General features: G+C 36.2%; 1 protein-coding gene across 2 annotated transcripts in view; it reads left to right on the top strand.

The window, feature by feature from the left end:
* The window catches only part of LOC149796016 (uncharacterized), a 95,096-nt gene extending 80,692 nt beyond the window's left edge, over positions 1-14,404 (top strand). For both annotated transcript variants that reach the window (XM_089965931.1, XM_089965932.1), the window contains exons 23-24: positions 4,646-4,771; positions 6,466-14,404. In XM_089965931.1, coding sequence (XP_089822057.1) covers positions 4,646-4,771; positions 6,466-6,770 — 431 coding nt within the window. In that variant the 3' untranslated portion in view covers positions 6,771-14,404. The remainder of the gene's footprint in view (positions 1-4,645; positions 4,772-6,465) is intronic.
* Positions 14,405-22,878: the final 8,474 nt, after the last annotated feature.

Genomic DNA, 22,878 nt, shown 5'->3' with positions numbered 1-22,878 from the left:
CTGAACCTGACAGAGGCTTTGTCGATTGTCGTATCGACACCAAAGAGTTCTTCTTCTCTTTCCCAAGAAGCAGACCTATCGTCAGAAAGTCTATCGTCAGAGGACGTAGCATTCTTAGAAACTAAAAGACCACCCTAGCTTCAACTTCACGCAAGCAAAAAAAACAAACAGCCCTTTTCAGGGCTACCCCAATCTCTAAAAAAGAAATAACAATTGATTTGCCAATGTGTGTATGTAGAGTAGTGTGAATATAAACACTTACTCTTTTCTGGTGTGATTGTATAGGTTTATATGTGTGAGTGATTGTAAGTGCTCAAGTACGTTTGTGTGGATAGTATATTATGGTCATGTATTTTTTTTTTGCTGTTTGACGTGCGTGGATAGTAGATTTGGGGTTTGATTTGACTGTTTATGTGAAATTTTTTAGAATAGTGATGGGTAGTATAAAAAAAGTCAGTGAGTGTTTCTTTTAAGTCCGCGCGTTGTTTGGTCATGATCTAGGTAATATGAATTTTGTTTATAGGGGGATGTTTTCCTTCACGTCCGTGCTTTTAGTATCAATTGAAAATCGCTCGGCAATCTAGCTACCCTTGTTGATTGATCACCAGACTAGCTAAACTTCTAGAACTCCAGATACACCTGGAATATGCCAGGCGCATACTAAATGAACTGGCCGCGGAGGCCTTCGTTGAAGAGGGAAGGATGAAAGAGGAGGAAAGAAGAAAGAAACAAAAGAGGAGGAAAAGGAGAGAGGAAATTTCAGAATCCCAGAGACAGAAGATTGGGATTCTGAAGCCAGTTATCCCGCCTCTGCACTCCCAAGAAAAAAAGTAAAAGGAGACTGGGGAAGAAGATGTGTGTGTGGTGCCAGGCCTGGAAGGTGCTATCATTAACCAGGTGTCACTGGAGTTCAAAACAAACAGCCCTTTTCAGGGGTACCCAATACTCTAAAAAAGAAATAGTAATCGATTTGCCAATGTGTGTATGTAGAGTAGTGTGAATATAAACACTGACTCTTTGTGTGTGTGTGTGTGTGTGTGTGTGTGTGTGTGTGTGTGTGTGTGTGTGTGTGTGTTTGTAAGCGCTCACGTAAGTTTGTGGGGATAGTAGATTATTGGGTTTTGTGTGAGCTTAACTTGGTTTGTGTGGATAGTAGATTTTGGGGTTTGTTTATTGCTGCTTCAAGTAAGTGGATAGTATATAATATGAGATGAGAAAAGTAGGGGATGTTTCCTTCACGTCCGCGCGTTTTAAGTAATAAGCTAGGTAATATCAATTTTGTTTTAGGGGGATGTTTTCATTCACGTCCGCACTTTAACTATAAGAACCCATAAAGTTCGTCGTTCGCACCATTCTAAGGAATCAAAAAACGAAGATGGAAGTGTCCCAACTGTTTAATGATTTAAGGCATGTTTATTTTTGGATGGTGGATGGTGAATATGGAGTTGAAAGGATTGAAAGAGATTGGAGGTTAAGAACAAGTCTGCACTACGTGAACGAACTAAAATTAGCCAGGGAGATGATAGAGGGATTAATTGAAGAAGAAGTGAAGAGATTGAGAGGGATGATAAATCCCCCTTATGTCAGAGTGGGAACAATAAAAGAGATCATGGAGAAGTCAGAAGAAATAAGAAGGTTTTTGGAAGAGATAGAAAAAAGGTCAGAGTGGCCCTTTGTCAAAAGGAGTGTTGAACAATTGAAAAAAGGGGAAGAAAAGATGGGAAAGGTGATAGATCAAGAAGTGGAGAAAATAAAGGACAGGTGGGCAAAAGATAGAAAAGATAAAGAAAATAGAAAGAAAAAGGAAGAACTAGAGAAACTGAATGCTAACTGGATGAAAATCCAACAGAAGTTCCGAGCCATGGGTCACCCGGACTGGATAGCGGAAAATGAAAAGAGAAAGAAGAAGGGAATGATGGAAAAAATAAGGGGATGGATAAAGAAATTAAAGAGTTAGAAGGAGAAGAAGAAGAAACCCAAAGGCCCTTTTTAGGGCCACTCCAATCTCTCGAAAAGAGATAGACTTTCAAATTGCCAACCACATTTTTTATTGTGTGTGTGTGTGTGTGTGTGTGTGTTTTATATCCCTCTCCCCTGTTCCATTTCCATAGACCCATCAGGTCGGGACCGTATTAAAATAGGGTCCCGACCCTGTTCCATTTTCCCTTGTCGTTCAACAGTCCCAAAATATATTTCCCATGTTAATTTCCCCTTGTCGCTAAACAGTCCCAAAATATATTTCCCATGTTAATTTCCCTTGTCGCTATATAGTCCAGGGGTTTTCGTAATGTTAAATTTCCCATTGTCGCTATATGGTCCCAGGGGTGTTTTTAATGCTAATTCCCATTGTCGCCAAATCGTCCCCATTCACTACTAATGCATACATACGAATGCATGCATAACAAGTTCCAAATTATGTCATTCGCACTATTAAAATAAAAACGGACTAGCTCAAAATGGTAAATTAAACATTTTGACAGACAGATGATTCAAACTGGAATTCCTGACAGAATTAGAATCTTCTTACGTGGATACGCAAAGTAAAAAAATAAAATTTTGTGCAGAAGGTGACAAGATAACTAATAATGCAGAGTTCGATGAATCCAGATGAAAACCATATATCATGTTCATCGCTGCTACAAATCTTTGGACGTGATGCGCAAATGAGCTAGTACATGCAGGCATTTAACATTAGATGGGCAAATGAGCCAGAACGTGCCGGTAATAAATAACGTTATATGGGAAAGGACTCAGTTAATGCTGGTAAAAATAACGTTAGATGGGAAAGGAGCCAGTCAATGCCAATACAAAAGTAAATTGGCAAATGAGTCAGCCAATGCCAATACAAAAGTAAATTGGCAAATGAGTCAGCTAATACCGATAAACTGCCTTAGCTGCGCAAATAAGCAAATGCATGCCGGTAAACAACGTTAGAATGGAACTAAGCAAGTTTATGTTGGTAAACATTGTTATGCCATGCCGAAATAATGATTTTTTACGAGACAAAGTTTATTCAGTTAAATAGACTTATATATAGGCAAATGATGAATAAATTAGATGGACAGAGAGAAATATGTTCGAAATAGGAGTAGATAAGGTTAATGGTTGCATTTTAGAAATAGTCTTCGGGATTAGATAACAAACATTGGTATGCCCGTCACATGGAATGAAATCTTGCTTCACAGAAATGAATGTCTGGATAAAATGGTTTATCTCTACTTATGAGCACTAGCTAATGTTGACAAGAGAGCAAAACCAACTGTCAAAGATATAGTATACATTGAATATCAACGAACAAGCGCGTCATTGACAGGAGAAGCAAAGGTTTATATGCGATAATATTTTAAACTGAAAATAACTCACCTGGCTTCTTTGAACATTAGCAATGGCTTCAATCCAAGATAAAACTGAGCTGTCTTCTTTGAACATTAGCAATGGCTTCAATCCAAGATAAAATTGAACTGTCTTCTTTGAACATTAGCAATGGCTTCAATCCAAGATAAAACTGAGCTGTCTTCTTTGAACATTAGCAATGGATTTCAGTCCAAGATAAAACTGAGCTGTCTTCTTTGAACATTAGCATTGGATTTCACTCCAAGATAAAACTGAGCTTCTTCTTTGAACATTAGCAATGGATTTCAATCCAAGATAAAACTGAGCTGCCTTCTTTGAACATTAGCAATGGATTCAATCCAAGATAAAACTGTGCTGTCTTCTTTGAACATTAGCAATGGATTTCAATCCAAGATAAAACTGAGCTGTCTTCTTTGAACATTAGCAATGGATTTCAATCCAAGATAAAACTGAGTTGTCTTCTTTGAACATTAGCAATGGCTTCAATCCAAGATAAAACTGAGCACCAGATCGGGACAAAGATAAGAATAATTAAGATAAAGACCTTTTAAAAGTTAACGACGAATAGCGTACATGGTAAATATACTGAAAATTTTAGGACGAACAACAGGTAAAATACAGATAGAAATACAATTTTCAAATGCCCCAGTTAAACAGTAATATAATTAAATCTGCTAGTAGTTAGTATAAGTCACCTTCTTTTTAACCGCCCTTTGTTTTCCATAATTTATATCGTTTTTGCTATTGTAGATCGACCATGTGCAAATTACGAGATCTTCAAACTGCTGTGCAAGTTCAACAAAACTATAAATTTCCATATAAATGCTCTAATTTATAACTTTTTCAGAACGCATTGCTTTTATCATCTCAGATGACTTGCGGCCTTTCTTTGTGTTGTCATCATTAAGTTAAATCTGAAAATCTTCATACATTCTAAGATATTACACGATATATTTTTGATGCTGGATCTCGACAAATCAATACTTTTATATTCTTTTATGCTAGTTAGTACCACAACTAGTTCCAGTGACATCTCTAGTCCGTCGAAATTTGTGCAAAAATGCACATGATCTCTTGATACGAAGATAATAACTGTTATGTTAAACTCATCATTGGATGATATTTTAGTTTTTATTTTTAGTTACTGCGTATGAACACAGCCCAGACATACAAGATGGACAAGATTTTTAATATACTGGTGTCTCGTCGTAATTAAGTATAATTGCCTTGAATTACCAAAGAAAGATACCAAAAAACGAAAGAAAATCATATTTTTCCATTTGTCTTACAGAAAAGCTCGGAGACCTCAGAAATTCCATGTTGATGGTGTTGTGTGTATCCAATACACTCTGGATAATTCTGCTAGCAAGTCTTGCATCGCAAGCAGATCTGATTATAGTCGGATCAAATCCGTTAGGTATGTTTTGAGAAGGAACAGGCGACTGTATGTCTGTTTGGATTGATGGATGTGCGTGTGTATGCATTTATGTATGTATGTACGTACGTACGTACGTACGTATGTATGTATGTATGTATGTATGTATGTATGTATGTATGTATGTAAATATGTATGTATGTATGTATGTATGTATGTATGTATGTATGTATGTATGTTATGTATGTATGTATGTATGTATGTGTGTGTGTGTGTGTGTGTGTGTGTATATATGTATGTACGTACGTATAAAATAATCAAAATGCCAAGTTTGAACAACAAAGAAATAACTCTTGAGGTCTTGTAGTTTAAAATAGAGATTTATTTAAATGATCCAGTAACAGTAATGACTAATGTTGGATCCATCCAATGGCACCAATGACTTAGGAGTTCCAGATAACTACGCCATGTGATATGCGTCCAAATAACAGGAATACCATGCGAATTCCAAATCACTCTAATGCTATCTTTGTCCAATGACATTTTTAATTGCTTGAAAGTTCCAAAGTACTGTGAAATGTTTTCTGCGTCGTATGTGTGTTTGATTCAGGTTTTAACGTAACTTTAACAATTGTTAGTCATATCGCTACAATGTCTGCAATGTGACAGTTTATATCACTGGGGCAATATACCTCAGACATGTAGCATAATGTCTCACGTCACATTATCTTGACATCAGGCCGACCAGTACTAACACTAACCTATTAATGTTGAGCGTCTAAAAAGAGAGTAGATGTACAAATTTTAATAAGTATGATTCGGTTCGGGTTTGAACCTGCGACCTCCCACATCCGAGGTGGAAGCACCAATCACTAGAAGTACCGGGGTGGTCTTATGCGTCGTAAAAAGACAAAGTCGTTGATATCCTTTAAAATATTAACACTTTTCCATATTTATACCTCGCCAGCTCTCTCCACCTATCAGTCAAACTTTAACGGCTTCCATCTCATATTGGCTTGCTGACCACTGATATGAATGTGTGTTTCGGATTTTAAAGTAACATGTGGCAGTATAATGTAATGTCTAGCACTGAAACATCATGCCGCAAACATATACCATCATGTCCCTCCCGATATCATTATCCTAACGTCAAAGCTGACCAGTCCTAACACTAGTTTCATAATACTGAGTGCCAAGCGAGGTGGGTGCTAGTACCAATTTGTTTAAAGTTTTGGTATGACTAGGCCGGGGGTTCGAAACCGTGACCTGCCGCATCCGAGGCAGACGCTTTAACCACTTGGGCCACCTGAGAATCACCAGATGTGAGTTTTATTTGGTTACAACCACGTTGACGAAAGATCACACAGCTTATCAGAAGCTCCAACACTTTCACCATTACTGTTTTAAAACAACATGTACAAATTCAAAGTGACCGAACTTCACCACTTCTCATCGCAGTTTCATGCACGTTGTTTTGCCACAGAATAGACTTTGAAGTTCACGTAGAAAGCTATACTAAACGGAGGGGTCTACAACTACTTTGGTAATCCATACATTGCAATAGGCCTTAAACTTATGAAATATTTACTATATCTGTCTTTGTGCATTTCGTGGCTGTATGACAAAAAGAAACATTAAGTTGAAGAAGTCTAAAACCCTAAGTCATTTTGCTTTGAACTCAAACACTCTTGTTAACTCTAATCCTGACACATTTATAAAATATATTTTCATTCCAGGGCTTGCATTTCTGGTGATATACTCCATTATCTTCGTGATTCAGTTCTTTTGCATGCTGATCCATAGAGTGATAACACTGTCTCACTTCTTGGCACGCGCACCTTACCGCTGTGGCGATGGCTACAACTCCAGCTGGTCCTTTAACGACGCGAACATGATGGCACAACTTCCTTTGGAAGATCGCGAAGCTTATGCGAGAGTTCGCGAGGCTGATGTGAGAGTTAGGTTTAAATACAGGCAACATTACAGACAAATACAATCAAGATTTAGAGAAGATGTTATCCCAGAGGAGGGTACCGTTTAATAATTGCTCTGAAATATAACCCATATAGTTTGTCATATTACGTGTATTACTGTCAAGATTTATACTCTGTCAGAATATGTATGTGCATTGATTTGGGTATTGGTCAAGATTTATACTCTGTCAGAATATGTATGTGCATTGATTTGGGTATTGGTCAAGATTGAAGAAGAAGTGCAAGACTCGTTTTAATTCGCAATCAAAAGAAAGCTAAAAATAAACTTAGAACAAATCCTGAAGTTGAGTCCTGATCAAAGGGCGATTAAAACTGGCGATATATTTGACCGTGGTAGACACGTGCAAAAGTGTGTCAGTTTTCTTGATGAGTATGTAGATTGATGGATACGAATATTGATGCATGTAAATACAAAATACACATTGGTACCCACCACAACGAAATGTCAAGTTGTCGACAACGTACACGATTGAAGTTTGAAAGCTGGAATTCTACTAGAGGTAGCAATACCATCAACATTAGTTTTATTTAGTTTTTTTGTTAGATTTATTTTTATTTGTTCGACCCTTTTAATCAGAAATTAAATTATCTGTAAAGGTGACGTTAATTAGTTTATGTCATTAATAAGTATTTATTTTCCAGTTAATATTGTGCTGATGGATACATATAATTGGAATAACGGGACCAGGCAAAACATTACTTTGTAATTACAGTGTTAACATATTCATTCGAGACTGACGCTGTTATACGCTTGTTTGAAGTTCATGTAATTTGCGATGTTAAATATTTCTATCATGAAAATTGATAACTGAATGCATCGCTGTTATTATGGTACCACTGAAACCAAAGAAGGTCACTGTGACCTACATTTTATTCTTTATTAAGACAGATGAAGTATTTGTATTGAACCCATGACTACATATATTACACTAACTAGAAGGGTTGAAAGTAGGAATAAATATGCTTATTCAATTTTCTACATTCCATAATGCTTATTGTTTATTATATACTGTTATTATGTTACACTCAACTGGTCAAATGTACATTTTAGATTTGAAAAAAATACAGCAGTTCGATGAAAGGACTGCATGCTGCATGATTTTAATGAAGTTGTATCTGTTAATGAAGTTAATTACTGATAAATGAAACATGCTTCTAATACTGACCGTCACTTCCAGGTTAGTCGAACCCTGTAACATTTATCCAGCAAAATACAGATTCTATGAGTGACTATTCGAAATAGTTTCCAAAGCCGATTTTTCAACAAAAACATTTCTCTAAAGAGAAGAAAAAACAAAAATAGTTTTTATAATTTGTTTTGCTGATCAACTCATTATACATCTTTAGTGATATCATAAGGAAATATGTTCCCTTGTGTTATTGCCTGTCTTCTGTGCCCTATTATACAGTGCGTCCGCATACGGTTTAACAGCACTTCAGAACAATGCTTGTTAAAAAGCCCAATTAAAAGCTAGGTTATAAAAATGTTATAAAACCAAAAAACAAGCACAGACGACACACTTTAGGAAAGAAATGGGTCAGGACTTCATTATCGAGGTCATTTAGTCTGAAATTATTTTCATCGTGATAGTTAATGTTTAGAACGCCAAGAGAAGACTAGTAACAGCTTCATATAGATGAGCTATGTAACAGATGATTACATTATATGTTTTTTATTAACATACTCTTTGTATATTTAATTTGTTTCCTTTTCAAATCCTTTTATGGTTACTGTTTTTTTCTTTTAAATGTATTTCTTCTTGAATAATTTTTAGAATCCGAATGCTTTTTCACTGTCTTTTTCTTTTCTTGTTCATTATAGTCAAGATGTTCGTTCCTATATTACATGTAAGCCTGGAAGTGCAATGATGCGATACGAATGTTGCTAAATGTATTAATGTCATATGAATTACAATAACAAGGAATTCTGTCATTAAATAGATCTTGGTTTATGTTGCTAATGTGTATCTTTATGACTTGGAAAGACATACCTTGAAATTCAAACTCCTGTTACAGGTTTAACACTTGGTTGATTGACTGAGTGTGAATATGATGGACTGCACACGGTTGATAGACTGGTAGGCAGTATGATGGACTGGACAAGGGTGATATACTGGAAGAGAGTATGATGGATTGCACAAGGTTGATAGATTGGACCCGATTATGATAAAGTACACAAGGTCGATAGATTGGACGAGAGTATGATGGAGTACACAAAGTTGATATATTGTGTGGAATATGACGGGCTGCACAAGGCTGATAGATTGGACGAGAGTATGATGGACGACTGCACAAGGTTAATAGATTTAACGAGTGTATGATGGACTGCACAAGGTTGAAAGACTGGACGAGATTATGATGGACTACACAAGGTTGATAGATTTAACGAGTGTTTGATGGACTGCACAAGGTTGATAGATTTAACGAGTGTATCATGGACTGCACAAGGTTGATAGATTGGACAAGAGTATGATGGACTGCACACGGTTGATAGATATAACGAGTGTATGATGGACTGCACAAGGTTGATAGATTGGACGAGAGTATGATGGACTGCACACGGTTGATAGATATAACGAGTGTATGATGGATTGCACACGGTTTATAGATTTAACGAGTGTATGATGGACTGCACAAGGCTGATAGATTGGACGAGAGTATGATGGACTGCATAATGTTGATAGCCTGGAAGACAGTATGGTGGACTGCACACGGTTGATAGATTGGACGAGAGTATGATGGACTGCACAAGGCTGATAGATTCGACGAGAGTATCATTGACTGCACACGGCTGATATATTATGTGGAATATGACAGGCTGCACAAGGTTGATAGACTGTGTGGAATATGACGGACTGCAAAATGTTGATAGATTTGACGAGAGTATCATGGACTGCACAAAGTTATGGTAGACTACACAAGGTTGATAGACTGGACGAGAGTATGATGGACTGCACATGACTGATAGATTGTGTGGAATATGACGGGCTGCACAAGGCTGATATATTGCAGGAGAGTATGATGGACTGCGCATGACTGATAATTGTGTGGAATATGACAGGCTGCACAAGGCTGATAGATTGGACTAGAGTATGATGGGCTGCAAATGGCTGATAGATTGTGTGGAATATGACGGGCTGCACCAGGTTGACCTATTCTGTTGAATATGACGGGCTGCACAAGGTTGACAGGCTGGACGAAAGAACGGTGGACAGCACAATAGTCTTTATTAAGTGTTGTAATTTGAATATTTGAATCAACTAATATATAGTTCTTCCATCATACCTTTGTTCCGATTCCCTTAATTAAACCTCTGTAATTATCTATAACATGGCTATAGAGATTTTGTTTTTTACAATTTGGCTATTCTGTTCTTTCTGCATATCCATAATTCATCTGAACTTGTAATTACCATTGATATCTATAATATATTTGGGGCTATGAGTGTCCGAGTGGTCTAAAACGCTCGTCGTGATTGAATACTAATATCTAACCTTAGTCCGCTTGGGTTCAAGTCTCTGTCTACGCCACTGTGGGTATTCGAGAAAGCTTGTCAGTAGCTTCCCGTGGGTCGTAGGTTCTTACTCTTACCGATAGTTTCCCTGGTTCTTCCACCATGAGTTAAAATGAGAAAAAATAATGGCGTTAAACAATAAGAACGAAACTTGTTTACTCTAAGAATTTACATCGTAAGGCACAGATGGAAAGAATCAAAGCACTCCAGATCTTGACTTTGCTAAATGTTTTAACTCACAGTGACCTTTTTAGTATCTTTTTATCACTTGTTGGACAATTGTGAATATTTCACTGAACATTAAGCAAAGATCATAAAGTAAAATTCAGCCATATTATCTTAAATTAACCTAAAACGAACCTTGTTTTACTTGTGAAGAAAACCTGAGGACTGTGGTTGTTCTGTTCAATAATCACAGCATACCTTACTTTGACCTACTCTAATAAATGTAAAACTTCTTTCAATTTTCATTACTAATATATATAATTCACATTTTTTCTCTTGGTAGCTACGATTTTACTAAAATCTTCACATAGATTTTATTGTTTATATTTCGGCAATGCAAATAATGCTGTTGTAATGATTTATACAGTTGTTCGCAGTGGGAATATGTATTGATTGATAATAGTGCATCATATGTTATTAATGTGACTGCTACATAGCTAATCCTTACATATGTAACTGCCGAAGGTAGTTTCTTATGCAAATAAATATTTGACGAAAAGTGCTCCAAGAGATATAGCGGTTCGCACATTGCACATTGGGTAAGAGAAATACAAGAACAGATTCTCACCTAATACTCTATTGATGAATAAATAAAAAGGGTGTTGCTTTCAAAACAACAAACCATTTAGGTAAGTTTGTGCCATGTATACTTTAGGCAATAATGGAATAGCAATATAAATGATTTTTATTTTTTTATTTTTAATGAATATCAATGCTATTTTGTGGGTTGGCTTGATTAATTTTGATGTGAGTCTTTTACAGCTTTTGAGTAGACACCTGTTATTTACAAGTAATGACATTATACAACGCCTACGATCAACGAATTTGGATACGGATTAGAAATCAATCGATGAATTTACCAAGGAAGACAAAACGTGATGCATCGTATTCAGTATGTCACTTGCATCACTATAATGCTTCAGTTCAGCAGCTTTTGTTGTTTTTCAATGATTGTCGCATGTGAATAGATTTATGTCATTTAATGTTTTGCTTGAATTGGAGTGTATCCTAAGCTTTTTAATAAAATGACTAGAAAAAAACTTGTTGGTTTTTACTGTTCATTGCCATTTAGAGCTTCCTCGTACACTAAAAGATGTGTAACGTATCCAATACTTTGTTGTATATCGAATGTATGACCTTTCTAAATAACGTCAGAGCTGTAATGTCATTGGAGTATTTCACTTGAAACAAGATGTACTATCTACTTTCATTGACTCCAGTATCGCTAATCCTTCCATGGGCACAACTAATGACGAGCAATTTGCCAAATCAAAGCAAAACATTAAAGGGCAAAAACGCCGTAAAGTCATTATGCAGAAATGGGAAAGTTTGATAGATGCAAGGAATACATGTCTGAAACGATAATTCATTGTAATGCAATATTATTCAGTCCTGAAAATATTTACTATAAGAGGCAAAGTTTTAGTCGGAAATTTGACTTGAAAGAAATTATTAAGGATTAAGAATGAAAAAAATCCCTCATGAGGTTAATTACTTCTTTGTGTTTCGACCCGTAAAAATGTTTACCTCATTTTGTCTTGAATACACCAGTCGCAAAGCTAACATCTAACTGCACAACCGTTTCAAGGACTAGTGGGCGAAACATTTACTTTCTGGTTTGAAATGGCAACTCGAGTGGGCTCATCGCATGGAAATTGTAAATGCACTGCATTAACTGTTGAGTTTCTTCCTGGATGGACATTGTCTTTTTACACAGATGTTTAGACTATTGCCCCAATATGCTGATGTACTGATATAACCGTTCTAAACTTACTTGCAATGTGAAAGCCTTTGAAAGCGGAGAACATACAATGTTCTGTTTTCTGGTTTTGCCTAATTCTATTGATTAACTTGGAATAATGGATTTCATTTACTTAAATCTACAAGACATTCTTTCATAGTATATGGCACGTGTTTAAGAAGATGTTAGGTGACAAAAAGGATTGACAAAGCACACACAAGCCTGCACAAAAGAGACAAACATTCATTTTGCACAATACCATGCTGTTGGCGCCCATGCGACAGTATAGGATGTTACTGCTGTGTTTCGCTATTGCTTAAGAAATATATATATATATATATATATATATATATATATATATATATATATATATATATATATATATACACACACACATATTGTAATAACTTGCATTTAGGGAGTGTGGTATGCATGCGCGTGTACAGTAAACACTATTAATACAAGCCGTCCAATTTGGTCTAGATTTAAAAAAGAAAATATTATAAATCAGTGCATTAGCAGTGAATTGCTCAAATGAGATGACATTACTATTTTCTAGGATCCTGTGTTTTGTTTACTTGTCGATTAATAGTTAGCTGGTATAGTCTACATGTTTTTGTGATAGCGAAAATAGGGAGTATCATGCCGGCGGCTGGCATCCTTGATAATTCGATTAATGACTATTTCTAGTTAACCGCTTAAGACTGTACAGTACATACTCAATGTGTTTATAGTCCCTGATGTTTCATTTGTATACGTCATCGCATTTAAGTTTTTTTTCCTCTTCTTTATTTCTTTGGTACATATAACTGTTGACTACCCTTTCATGCGGTCTACCTCGGTAATATTGTAAGAGTGCATAACACGGTTTCCGAACCATTGCTATGAGCGACAGACTAACACGGTATGTGTCGCGAAATACAAAACTGATTTTTTTCTCTTTCTTTGTTTTACTTAGGGCAATTCAATCGCAATGTAGCAATGTGCAAAATATCCAGATAGTAATTTCTATAAATAATCATTGTGAAAATTAACTAAATATACACATGCTGGTTTGAATATTCCAACAAGAATTGTGGGTTTTGTGGGCGTTGTGGGTTTTGTGGGCTCTGTTGGTTGTGGGTTTTGTCAGGAGTATGTAAGGCTTTGTGGGCTGTTTGAGGAAGTTCAGTCAGCTAGCAGCCATCAAACTAGGTACATCACAGTTATTGTGAGTTTTGTTTTTTTGTAATTTTTATTTTGTTTTGTTTAGTTTATTAGAGAGTTATGTAACTTTAAGCAATATTTTGGACAGTAAATTTTTGTTAAAGTTTATTTAAGTACAAATCGATTTTTATTTAAGTTCTTTTTTATTATTTTTGATTCCTTTCTATCTTCCAAAGTATACACATTCTAGTCATTTCTAATTTATTTTACAAGCAAAATAGATATTGTTTAAACATTTGTTATTTGAAATTCAGTTATATGATCAAGTGAGTGTTGTCCTCACAGACCAATACTTTTATTCATTTCTTTATTTATTTTCTTTTTTTTAATTAGGTTTATGAAGCTAAAGACATACAGAAAAGTTTCTCTATATGACGAATATATAATTCCTTTTTCTTAAATTATAGGTCCAACAAAGGCCTTAGGAAATAAAATGTCTAAGTCATTGTGAATGCTTTCCTCACCGACATGACATTCTAAATTCAATTTAACAATACTTGATTATTCTAGCAATCTAAACAATGTAAGTTATGTTTCTATTTTATGATGTATTAGTTGTCGAAGTCATTGTGAGTGTTTTCCTCACTGACTTGACAGCCAATTTACTTCCATCTATACCAATTCACTTCAAATAACTATTACGCTATAGTTGAAGTGTAAAATCAGGCAAGTGTTTTCCTTGCAGATTTTTACATTTCACAATTACAATGAAGTCATACTTTTTCTCTTCTGTAGTAAACTTTATTGCAACTAAATCCACATATGGTAACTCTAATGCAATTTTTACTCATCAGAAGAAATAATATAATGAACTAATAGTATGGTGCTAATGTGTACCCTGACCTTGCATGAAATTATCATATACCATACAGTACCTCCAAACAATGATATTATTTTGGCTTAGTACAAAAACAACAAGACTATCATGGTTATGAACTGACTTTATTCGCTGTTTCTTAATAAATGAATCATCTTGTATTATGGTTGAAAAGAAATCAAGAGTTCGACTTTACTCCATTCTCCCCCTCCTTAATCAGCTGACAAGAAGCATACTCATCTCTGGTGCGATACTCCAAGATAGTATTATCAGGACCTAGCTCGGCCGTTGCTATATATATATATATATATATATATATATATATATATATATATAGATATAGATATGCAGTTCCCACCATCAGCTCTGTTGAAAACCGTGTTTTGGGCGATTAAGCGAATATAAGTCCAAACACCAACATGTGAAACTTAGGATAACAAAATTATTACACTGAAGACGCTAAATACGGTTTGTTTGCAAACAATATTAGGATTATACAGGTTAGATTTACCAAATACTACCTTTTTAGAAGATTTTAAAACAAGTGCTTAGGAAAATTGGCTATTATACTAAACCGTCTAGTATATACTGTGTGTAAAACGTAGTAGCATCGGTTTAATTTCAATACATTTTTTTGCGTAACATCAACCTTTCCTTTATACACTTGGAGTTTGTGTACTGGTATCGATCTGTGGGTAATTCTGAACCTTGCTACTGGATAAATTGTGATCTGTAAAGAATTCGTGAAGAATTCTGAAAAGACCGTTTTTCATTATTGAATCGGCATACTATTAAAGCCCTAATGCCGCCTTTACGTGCAAACTGTCCCATGTTCTAATTGTTCTGAATAATATTGAATCATGAAGGATATTGGTCCAAAACTTCCTTGGGTTCCATTAAAACCAGATAATATCAGTGTTTCGTGACGCTAAAAGCCATGCATCTTCTCCCTCGAACTGAGAAACCCGGCCATTTTTCACATGTGTACAAATTAATCCAATGTTGAACGGCGACATCGGTGGGTCAGCAGATTTAAATAGAAAACTGAAATACATGGTTTGATGATGTCACAGTTGTAAACATAAGAAGCCAACACAACGCTACGATGGATACGGTAGGTGATCCTTATGGGATACGCTATTCTAAAGTTTCATTTGATATGATGCAGCACTCGGCCTAGCATTTATGAGAACTTTTTAAAATGCACACACAGACTTATATTATTTTTTACAAGAGCGTTTCGTAAGCTTACCAATTTATAATAAAATCAGCAAAACCTGATTTTGTCTTCGGGCCAGGTTCGCCCTTCAAATTATTCCAGTGCAACAGCTGATCACCAACATTCACCCGAATCTTTATTTTGATCTAATGCAATGCTTTATCTTCTCAGATCCGCTTAAAAACGGGCCTGCCTCTCTTCATTCCCTTTCAAATCAATTTGACCACCACACAGGAAGGCCGTTGTTATTAGATTAGGCACAAAGAAAATTTATCGAACGCATCAGATCTCAAGGTTTGGAGCACACCCCAAAAATAATGGAATTACGAGCAACTTCGTTGACTGAATTAAAGGGTTTCACCTCTTAAGTCTAAACTGAATATTTGAACCTCGTTTAAAAGTGACACCTCGATTATTTCGGAGAACGGTTTATGTCAGATACCTTCTTTAACAAATCATCTCGCTCTTTCCAAACTTTGGAAATATTGGAAAAGTGGTGAAATTTATGAAATTAGGTGGCATTGTGGCTTTAGCATTCTATGTAAACAACGAAAGTCGTTTATAATGCTCGTCATGCCGAATTATCATTTACATAGTTTCAATGTCTAATAGATCCTTTGCAGAAACAAAGAATAGAGAAAACATTTCATCGTGACACAGACTATTCATATCGATCGGCATATAGACCAATGTATATGTCCCATTCGAACTTTCTGTTTCATGCAGATATCAGAAATTTAAATGAGGACTTATCGGGACCAGATAAGTCCCACAGTCAAGTATAAGACAAATCATAAAACGTTTTTGTTGATGTTGTTTTAGGGTTGATACCATTCCTCAGCTCAAGATAGGATATACATTTCAGCTTGTATAAGTGGTGGAGGAAGAACTGTGGGAAAACCCCGGTAGAAACTACCGACCCACGGAAAGCACGTTAGACTACTCGGCCACCCATGGCCCGAAATCATAAAATAAAACGTAATTTCTGACAATGATATTGTACGTTTTTTTTTTAAAATGTACACATTAAAAAATAACACATATATTGTTCATGCTAAAGGTTTTTTCGAGCGTGATTACCTTAAAATTTGTAAACTTCCTAAGTTTATGCATCCACCTTTTAGATCTTACTTTACAAATAACCAACTTTAAGTTGATTTATTTATTTGGTTGTGATTTTTTACAGTGTAGTTCCTCTGTAGGAAAGGTTCTAGTTTGTCAGCAATTACATGCAAATTTACTCAAATGTTTATTACAAGGGTTAAAATCGCATAGATAGCTAAGATAGGTCTTTTCAAACCAAACATATCAGAACGTCGGTATGTATTGTTTGGTGTATACCAACACGAGCGTTCACGGACGATGATGTTCACCCTTTGTTGACCCATCGTCTCTTTTTCTCTCTCACTGACTATGTTTAATATTCTCTCACCGCGTTGTATCGCAATATTGCTTTTATGTCGGTCTCATCGGATCTAAAATAGTTCACGACTTGACATTTAAAGGTTATAAAACAGTTGCACTTACCTACACAAATGACAAGCCGAGGGTGGAAAATCAAATATTTGACGAAACAAACGGAGGCAATATTTGCTTCCTAGATGAGGGTATTGTATCATTTTTAACACTTTCAGGGATCATAATTGTCGAAACTGTCGAAGACTGTTCTTTTGATTACAATCCTGATTTATGGGATAGTAATAATATCTGATCACATTAAATCATTCATCGTGTTTATTATATAAACAGGGCTAATTGAAATATTTAAATCGTCGCAAATGTGAGGAATCTTGGAAACTGGAGACCTAAATCATTTCTAGCAGATGAAAGAGGACCCGATATAAAAGCATACCGTGTGCAAACAGTTGAAAACTGTGATTAAACAGTTTTTTTTTCTGGACCATTCAAAGCAATTATAGAGCACTTTGCCTCGGGTTAGGGTTGATAATTAGATTTTTATTCTAATTTACATTGCATTGCTAAGTTGATATATTGTACAGTTTTGAACAGAATTCACATGACTGTCAATGTGATTTATATTTTTGAAGCGACATTAACGACTTATTTTGAGCATCACTGATAGCTGCTGACTCTCATCCTATGGATCTGTTTTCAGTTTTCGTGTTTTTTTTGAAAAATTATTTTCTTCATTTACTTGGTGAATATTGAAAACTTATCATTTCTTGTACATAGTTCAGCATCTGTGAGTAATGCTGAATATTAATGATCATTTCGAGTCAGAGCTGACAGAGGGGCCAAATATAAGTTTTTGTAAAATAAGGGAACAAATTGTGTGGTGATGGTGTAGAGAGATTGGGTTGTTTTATTTGTATTTCCCTTTTTGAATAATGGTTTCGATGTCTATGGGATGATATACCTCGCTGTTATAGCCCAGATCGAGCGAACCTAGAAATATGAAATGGACGGAATAAATAGAGATCTGAGCAGAGATATAGAATAGAAGAATACGAGCCCCCGTATACAGAATATAAAAGTTTAACCAATTGAATAAACGAAACAAAATTGCACAATATAAATTGTAAGATGCACATCTATAAATAAATTAATTCAAAGTTCCGAAATGCAGTGATCAGTTCGGTTTACTTAGATAAGGCAAATTTTCATCACGAATCGAGTGAACGTTTCGAACTTAATTGTCAAGCATGTCTGCATAACCTGATATAATTTTTGGCCACCTCAAGAATTAACGTAGCTTCTGGTCTTTGTTATTCCTTAGGAGTGGATTCTTTAACCCGACATGGATCCTTTCTTTTCAGTTCGGAATCATTGTTTCCGACGTTCTGTCGTGAAGCCTTTCCTGATAAATAAAGTAAATGCAGTCCAAGTATTGCTCTGCATAATTTCCTGAAATGAACTAGCATTCTATCTCTCGTCCATGTCAGAGCTTAGCTATATAGTATTACAAACAGACGCTAACAGCTAACATGGTTTCAGGTCACAATGTTGAATTGCGTACCTTATTTGGCTTACAAAACACCTCTTCTATAGAAATTACATCGTACATGAAACTTCATATATTGCTCTAATACGTCCAAGAACCATTACTAATTGATCCATAGCATAATCTGTTCTCGCTTAATAAGAATTAAGACCTGTCTTTTGAACTATTAATCACTATTTTCACTTAACTACATTATTTGCTAACAGCAAAGGCATCATGCAATCATGATAATAATCGATTCTGAGCATACATTTTTGATATGACATTTCAAAAAAATGAAACAATTATCTTGAGACTCGTATTAAAGAAAAAACAATGAAAGAAATTAAGATACTGTACCTTGTTCTCTTCCTCTATAGCAGGCTCGTAGCACATTTGGTTAAATGTCTCTCAACACTTCCACTACAAGTCATTACATGGCCCTTGGACACCCTTTACGAATGCTTTACACCTAATATCGTCGTAACTAAGAACGTCGTCTCATGAAAAACTTAGGCTGAATAATTTTGCGGGGGTAAAACATTTATACAGCACGAGACTAGCTTTGGAACCCCATCCAATCGATTGATTGTGCAATCGAAATTTAGGTTTATTTATCCGACATATACTAGTTCTTGGTTGAGCTGCTCCGGTGGCCTAATGGTTAGAGCGTCCGCCTCCGATGCGGTAGGTCGCGGGTTCAAACCTTGGCCGAGTCATACCAAAGAAATATAAAAATGGTACTAACAGCTGCATCTGTAGGCGCTCAACATTAGGAGGTTAGTGTTAGGACTGGACGGCCTGGTGTCAGTCAGGATAATTTGACTGGGTGGGACATCTTGCTACATGTTTATGACATGGTTCCCTTGTGCTAGACGTCACTATAAACTGCCACACTGCAGATATCGTAGCAATGGGACTGAAAAAACTGTTAAAGCTACGTTAAAAATTAAAATCACACACACATACACACACGCACACGCACACACACACACACACACACAAACACACAAAAGCATTACCTACATTAGGAGAACCTTGTAACTCGACATACATTAGGTCTACCTTTATAAAGGATTTTATTACATTTTAGACGAAAACACGTCCTCGCGGTCTAGATGTTTTGAAGAACTACATTTTTATTTGACTCATATGATGTGTTTCCACATACATGGGGGGGGGAATGACACAAATGTGGTAAATGGCATACACAACGGGGACACAGGTTTACACACTTGTAGTACACTACTATTGAGAGGACTTCGCAGAATTACCTCCTCCTTATCCAACGGAAAATTTCAGAATTCCATTTGGTTCGTACATTGTATTTATTTCATTGATCTATGTTTCCAGTTTTACTTGGTGAAGTACAAATAAAAAGAAACAACAAAATATATAAGTATATACATTTTGCCTGTATTTGCTTTACTTAAGTATAAGACATTCCAATGACAATAAATGACTCAGTAACGCCTAAAAACACTGGACAACAAATTTTTACAAAAGTCATGTTACTGAAATAAAATTAGTCAATTCTTATCAATTTTTATGTGCTGAACACGAATATGACAGTCAAATTGCAAAATTGGCTCTAGTTTTTTTGTAATCTGCAAGAAATTAATGTTTACATAACGAAATGCATTCCAATAGTAAAAGGTCAACTGTAATAGCCTACCTATAAAAAATCAAGTCATTGACTACATCTTAGATTTCTTCGCCTGTCTCTTGTACAGCTGTTCGGGAGCATCTCTGAGGAGTGTCCAGCAGTAGTCAGCCAGCATTGTAGTGGACCATTTTCCCTGGTATCTTTGTTCCATTGTTGCGATATCTTGATGAAAACGTTCGCCGTGTTCATCACTAACAATACCACAGTTGCTAGGAAAGAAATCCAAATGGGAATGAAGGAAGTGAATCTTTAGAGACATATTGCAGCCAAGTTTCTTATACTTCATCAACATGTCTTCTACTAGTTCCTTATAGTTTTCTGCCCTAACATTTCCGAGATAGTTTGTAGAAACTAGGCGAAAAGCATTCCATGCTTGTTTCGCGTCACCTTCCAGCAAGTTGTTGAACCGGTCATCTTTGAAAAGCTCTCGAATCTGAGGACCCACAAAAACTCCCTCTTTAATCTTTGCTTCGCTGAGTCGAGGGAATTTTTCATGCAGGTATCGGAATGCTGGCAAAGTCCGGTCAATGGCTTTCACGAAGTTCTTCATCAAACCTAGTTTGATGTGAAGGGGTGGTAGCAAGATTTTCTGAGCCTCAACCAGAGCTGGGTGTTGGATATTCTTCTCTCCAATGGCTACATTCTGCCTGTGAGTCCATTCCTTCCTCATGTAGTGCATTTCCCTTGCTCGGCTATCCCACTCGCATAAGAAACACATGTATTTTGTATATCCTTGCTGCAGTCCCATTAAAAGGGCAACTACCTTCAAATCACCACAGAGGTGCCAGCTGTACTTGTTATACTCAATGGAATTCAGTAGCTGCCTTAAGTTATCGTATGTCTCTTTCATGTGGACAGCATACGCTACTGGAATAGATGGAAGAATGTTTCCATTGTGCAAAAGCACAGCCTTGAGACTCAGTTTCGAAGAGTCCACAAATAGTCTCCATTCTTGTGGGTCATGAGTGATTTTTAAAGCATTCATGAGGCCCTCAATATCGGAACAGAATATCAGATTACTTTCCTTTCTGAAGAAAGGCTCCAATTGCTGGTGGCGCTTTCGATATGCAGTAATTGTGACATCTTCTTCTAGAAGATTCCATTGTTGGAGTCTTGATCCTAGCAATTCTGCCTTGTTCTTTGATAAGTCCAAATCACGAATCAGGTCATTTAGTTCTTCCTGTGTTATTCTGTGTGGGGTTGATGATGCACCACAGTGAAAATCTGGATCACTGCATGCTGATGGACCAGGAGAAGAACAGGTCGACTCATCTTTGTCTTCGTCAGATGAATCAAGAGAATATTCTGCTGGAGGTTCTGGAATAGGAAGTCCCTCACCATGTGGAACTGGTCTCAATGCAGACGGAATGTTTGGGTAGACTATTCTCGACTTCTTTCGCTTCGTTATTCCGCTGGAAAGAGGAGGAACCAAGCAGAAGTAACAGTCATTTAGGTGGTTGCTTGGCTCTCTCCACACCATTGGGACTGCAAACGGCATTGATGACCTTTTGCAATTCAACCACTGTGAAAGCTGTGTTGTACATGTAGCACAGCATATATGCGGAGCCCAAGGCTTGTCTTGGTCACCAACCTTGCATCCGAAGTAAAGATGATATGCCTTCTTCACTTGAGAATTGATACTTTTCTTCTGGTTGGCAAATGTCACTTCCCCACAAATATAGCAAAAATTGTCCGCGGTATTAACACACTTTCGAGGCATTACTGTTCTTTATTGTACGTAAATGGATAAAATAATAAGTTTTATGTAATAGTAGCTTGAACTGTCTCGCACAACGTCTAAAATATTTTAAATGCTGAACCTATCTGATTGGGCTTTATATAGTACACTGCTTACGTCAGCTTCAGCAGCCGCCTGGCATTAGTATAATAGGCCTACACATGTATAGTACACTGCTGACGTCAACTTACTTCAGCAGCCGCATGGCATTAGTATTGCATTGCATCAGAAAATGATGCAATCAACTGTGGATGATGTGAGCATGATGGTATTATGCAATGTTACATCATTATTCCGGATGTTGCTGCAGTCCTACTGGAGAAATTTACACAGTGAAACATAGAAAATGAGGTATATGAATATCTTCAAAACGAGAGCCAATACAAATTTTTCACGGTTATATTCGTGTTCGGCACACCAAAATACTACAGATTAGGGCCTTTTCAAGTCAGTAATGATTTCACTGTTGACCAGTGAAATCATTTGTCCTTTTTTTAGGGATTGTATGCATACAAAAAGACAACAAAAAATTTGTTTTGGCAGTTGCATATTTTAAAATTGTCAAGCTTATGTCAGTTTAAGAACTATACACTGCTTGAGAAAGGGAGCTAAAAAATGTTAAAAATAAGGCAGCCAGAATCGTAACCAATACAAAAAATTGTAACTATTGAAGTTTTATGTCGAGAAAAATAAGACTGGAACGTCATGGATCCAGACTACAAAACACCAACTTACATTTCTATGCAAACTGGGATCTGGCTCAAGGCTTCCTTAATTATAATATCTCCGATTTCACCAGTTGTTAATGCCATAGCTTATGACCTAAATTACTTCCCATCAATACAAGCTGGAATAAGAGTCTTTACTACAACTTTTTCTTCCTTCAGCCATCCGACAAAGAAACACATTATCTTTCAAGACTCGTTAAAGCGACTCCATTAATAAAATGGTCAATTAACAATCGTGACAATCGTGTTCCTAGACACTGTTTTGGGGTATAAGGAAATCTATAATTTTTCCTCCTCGACTTAATATAAATTGCATCTCAATTAATCAACAATCATTCAAAAAGTATGTAATTGGATTAC

This window comes from Sinohyriopsis cumingii, chromosome 7 (assembly GCF_028554795.1).
Source record: "Sinohyriopsis cumingii isolate HCF-2022 chromosome 7, ASM2855479v2, whole genome shotgun sequence".
NCBI lineage: Eukaryota > Metazoa > Mollusca > Bivalvia > Unionida > Unionidae > Sinohyriopsis > Sinohyriopsis cumingii.
This window is presented reverse-complemented; position numbering and strand designations above follow the sequence as displayed.